Raw genomic sequence first — 4,416 nt, forward strand, 5'->3', positions numbered from 1 at the left:
AGGAGCCAGCATCCCTGGGCTGCTGCCAGCCTAAGGCACCCCCGGCCACTCTGCTGCAGCCTCCCTGGAGCCTGCAGCATCCCTGCAGCTCCAAGGAGGGATCCTGGAGGGACACAGCTCACAGCAAGGCGGCTTCCCTGAGCCTTCCCCGTAGGTGGGTGCCTGTGGGGATGGAGAGCAATGTTTGCTCCACGATAATGCCTTATCAGCAACCTTTAACTGTGTTTGCTCGGCCCCTCTGGCCATTGGGCAGCCAGGCCTTGGCTTCCCCCAGGACAAGGTACGGTCCCGCGGCCGGGGCACACGGCACGGCTTGGGTCACACGGTGCTGGCCCAGCACATACTGGGGGCAGGGCAGCCTCCACCAAGCCAGAGCACTCCGGAGCCTGCAGGCAGCACCTGGTGATGGAGGCTGGTGACAGCACAGACGAGACCCCTCTGCCTCTGGCGCTGACCAGGTTCCAGCTCTCCGAGGAGTACGGCTTCCTTCTTCCCCATCCTCTGGTAGGAGACGGTTGTGCCACTGCATCTGCATGCCACGGGAGACGGAGACCGGAAAGACCGAGGGGTTGGAGAGGGTTTTCTGGCTGGGTTTCAGTTTAATGCTGCTCTAGAGCAGTTTATAAATGTGAGGAGGAAGGCACATGGTATTTTGGCTTAGTTTCACAGGACAAACCTCTCGCTTTAAAAATTATTAAACTGGCTGCAGTGAGTAGCACGGGGCAGAGGAGAAGGAGCTTTGCAGTTCTCGCCTTGGCCGTGGCTCTACAGTGTTTCAGGGAGCGTGAGGAGCACGGCCAGGCTGTGGTTCTCCCCTGCTGGAAGCGGCGACGTTTATTGCCAGGCTCCCTTTGCAGGGGAGCTTTTGGGGACAGCCACATACTTGTTTATCACCCATTAATTTGCGATCTCATGGAATGGTGTTACAAGGCAGGGGACTAGACACTAACCGTTAGCTGTGAGATGCGAGGCTGGGTGGGCGCTGGGGACCCAGGCTGGTGCAACTGCTCCCCTCCTGTCCCCACAGCTCTGCCAGAGCCCCAGGAAAACCTTTGCAAAGGTGATGGAGCAGGACGGTGAAGGGACCACCCGCCCCCCCAGCAGGGCAATGTCCAGCACAGCCCTTCTCCAGCCTCCCTGGATGTCACCCAGCTGCCATTGCCACCCTGAATCTCATTTCTCCTGGGACTCTTTGGCTCCTCTGCGTTCCAGCCAGAGCAGGGACCAGAGAGGAGAGTTTGGGTGCTGTCTCTCAGCCAACCTCAGCTCCAAAGAGTTTACCCAGGGCTGGAACTTAGCCCTCTGCCCCCATCCCAGCACCCCCTGTACCCCAGCACAGGGTTACCCTCCCCACGCTGGCATCAATCCTGAGCTGTCCCCTGCCCACGCCAGCACGCTATGGCCCGTTTCTCACTGTTTCGCGAAGTACGACGATAGTGGCATTGTCTCCCCCAGTGCAGCACAGCCTGAAGCCTCCTCTTCAGGGGAGGGGGCTGCACTGTCCCCTGAGCCTGTCCCTGCTTCTTGCTCGGCCCCACTGCCAGCTCTGCTGACGCCGATTTAACCCTGGACACGTCTTGTCCTGTCTCAGCCCTGAGCTGCTCAGGAGCCAGGCGGGGGGCACAGGTGCAGCCCCGTGGCACGGTGCACGGCCGGACTCTGCCTTAACAGCCCTCCCTCCCCGCCCGCCTCTCCTCCCAGACGGAGCTGCCGGCACCCTACGGTCCCTGGATGGAGATTGCCCACGACCTGCCCCAGCTGATCGCGAGCCGTCACCTCCGCTCACAAGTTCTCCAGGTACCTGTGATACCTCTCCTGGCTCCGGAGCTTTCCCAAACCCCGGTCTGACACAGCAGCGTCAGTGAAACGCAGGGAAAAGCGAACAGCCACTCTCACGCACCCTCCACCATGAGGAGAGGGGCGTCCTTTGGGGTAAAACCCCACAGTTTCCGTCCAAGCTCACAAACCAGCAAGGGTGAATGAGCAGCAAATCCTGCGGGGCGGGAGGGAATGGAGGCTTGCGGGGAGAGGACACGGGCAGGAAGAGGGGCTGCGTGGGTCGCTCCCCGGCTGGCAGGGGTGTCCCTTGGCATTGCCTGCAGTGCCCCTGACTCCCAAGGGTCTCCCTGGCAGATGCCGCAGCTGAACACCCAGCACCTCTGTGGGCATGAGGAGCTGCACCTGGCGCATCTGGTGCTCAGCTTCATCACCATGGGCTACCTCTGGCAGGAGGGCGAGGAGGGCACTGTGAAGGTAAGAGCAACGCGAGCAGCCTCACCTGCTCCTTGGGTCAAAGCTGCGCCCCTGGGACTCACCCCATGGGAACAAAGGTCCTTTGCTGAGGCTGCAGCAGGAGCGTGACCCCTCCTGCCACGCTGGCTGCGCATAGGCAACACAGCCTGACGTGACCCCATCTTCTCTGTGTGTCCTTCAGGTGCTGCCCCGAAATCTCGCTGTCCCTTTCTGGGAGGTCTCGCAGGCTCTTGGCCTGCCCCCCATCCTCAGCCACGCGGACTTTGTGTTGGCCAACTGGAGGAGGAAGAACCCCAACGGGTAAACGCGTGCGGAGCGAGCGCGGCTCTTCCCATGGTCAGGTCAACAGCCGTGAGCTGAGCAGGTCCCGTCCAACACAGCAGGGACAAGCGTCCCCAAACTGCCCCTGTTCTGCCAAAAAGCATTGAAAACCCATCCCAGGGACCTGTCTCACGGCGAAGGACTCTCGCTGGGCAGAGGGGAGAGGCAGGCTCTGGGACCAGGTGCCTCTGGGCGCATCCCGCCCTGGGGAAGGTGCTTCCCTGGGGCCAGTGAGCTCAGGGGTCTCCCGCAGAGCACAGTCCACAGCTGAACCAAGCGTTAACATCTCTCTTTCCTCTCTCTTTTTCTGGTGCATTTGTTGGCAATAACCGAAACACCTTCAGGCCTCTGGAAATTGAGTAAGTATTTAAGATGCTTGTTTATTTTCTAGCAGTATTAGTTGTGTTTGGAGTGGCTTAGCACTCCAGCACTGCGGGGCTCTGCTTCGCATGAACCTGCCTCTTGATAGACGAGCACAGCAGAACTAGCTCTGCCCTTGGCATGCAAACGCCGCTTCCACAACAGCAAAGTGCCGTGACCGTGGCTGAACCAGGGCTGCCCTAGTCCACACAGAGCCCGGCCATTGCGGGCTACTCCTTCAGCCCAGCAAGTGCGTGGGGAGGGACAGGGGTCCCTCAGAACCAGGGCACCCCCCTCCTCTTCTGCTCTGAGCCAGCTTGGCTCTGCCCGGGGGCAGATGAGGGGCTCTGCAGCTAGGAGGGTTTTGCTCCCAGAGCTCAGCAGGTCCTGGAAGCCCTGAGCAAGCACCCTCGTAACCCCGGCACTCTCGGTCGCTCTGCCGGTCATCCCTGCAGGAACCTGGACACCATCATCTCGCTGCCTGGCGGAGAGAGCCTGCGAGGCTTCATCCTCGTCACCCTCATGGTTGAGAAGGCAGCTGTGCCTGGGATTAAGGTGGGGTACCGCCGTGCCCATAGCTCTTTACTCACCCTGAAGGCACCCGCCAGCATGCTGAGGCGGTGTACCCATCCCCTGCACGCTTGTTCTCAGGCTGGGGAGGGGTAGAGTTGGTGTGGGAGGCAGCGGGTGTCCAGAGCTGCTGTACACAGACATCCCAGCCCCCTCATCGCTCCACACTCTCCCTCCTCTCCTCTCGCAGGCCATCATTCAGGACATTGATGCCATCCGGCAGCTCGATGAGGAGACCCTGCACAGAGCCCTGCAGGAGCTGGCGGAGGCCATCGGGGACATGAGCAAGGCTTTGAAGCGAATGCACGGTAACCGCAGCCTTCAGCTGGGGAGCAGCCACCGTCCTCCCATCACTGTGCACGCTTTAGCTCATCGGGTGCATCAGTGTAAATGTGCTCATGCTTGGCCCATAAAGCATCTCGGGAGGGAGAGCACGGCAGGAGATGGGAGGATTCAGGAGACCTCAGGGCTTCCAGGTTGATCCAAACTGGCCTGGGATAAAACACTGATGAGAGGGAACTAATTGCCTTTTGCCCACAGTAACATCTATGATCTGATTTCCTCCCAGACCACGTGGATCCAGCAGTATTTTATGCTGTGATCCGGATCTTTCTCTCCGGGTAAGTGCTGTGCATTTCTCCCCAAACCCACCGTGTCAGGGAGCTGGGGGTGCTGCTGGGGCAGCCTGAATGGGGCACAGGGTCCCTCAGGGCAGGGGAGGAACCAGCACCGTGTCCAGCAGCGGTGGCCCTGGGGTTGTGGTCTTCAAGGGAGGGGGTTCCAGATGCCTGATCTGCTGGCGCGGAGCTGGAGTTGCTGGGCAAGGCACTGGGGTCGGCCTCCCCACCCGCTCCTCTCCATCGGGTCAGCCCCAGCACATCTCCGCGCCGCAACAGCCCTAATTGTGCAGAA

The 4,416-nt window shown here is 60.7% G+C and overlaps 1 protein-coding gene across 1 annotated transcript in view; it reads left to right on the forward strand.

Moving 5' to 3' along the window:
* Positions 1-405: 405 nt before the first annotated feature.
* The window catches only part of LOC104496623 (indoleamine 2,3-dioxygenase 2-like), a gene marked incomplete at its 3' end in the record, with an annotated part of 5,882 nt that continues 1,871 nt past the window's right edge, over positions 406-4,416 (forward strand). Inside the window, exons 1-8 of the mRNA XM_010139768.1 lie at positions 406-504; positions 1,702-1,797; positions 2,134-2,253; positions 2,435-2,553; positions 2,919-2,933; positions 3,390-3,489; positions 3,695-3,812; positions 4,073-4,124. Coding sequence (XP_010138070.1) covers positions 406-504; positions 1,702-1,797; positions 2,134-2,253; positions 2,435-2,553; positions 2,919-2,933; positions 3,390-3,489; positions 3,695-3,812; positions 4,073-4,124 — 719 coding nt within the window. The remainder of the gene's footprint in view (positions 505-1,701; positions 1,798-2,133; positions 2,254-2,434; positions 2,554-2,918; positions 2,934-3,389; positions 3,490-3,694; positions 3,813-4,072; positions 4,125-4,416) is intronic.

The sequence above is a fragment of the Buceros rhinoceros genome, unplaced genomic scaffold (genome assembly GCF_000710305.1).
Source record: "Buceros rhinoceros silvestris isolate BGI_N320 unplaced genomic scaffold, ASM71030v1 scaffold14497, whole genome shotgun sequence".
NCBI lineage: Eukaryota > Metazoa > Chordata > Aves > Bucerotiformes > Bucerotidae > Buceros > Buceros rhinoceros.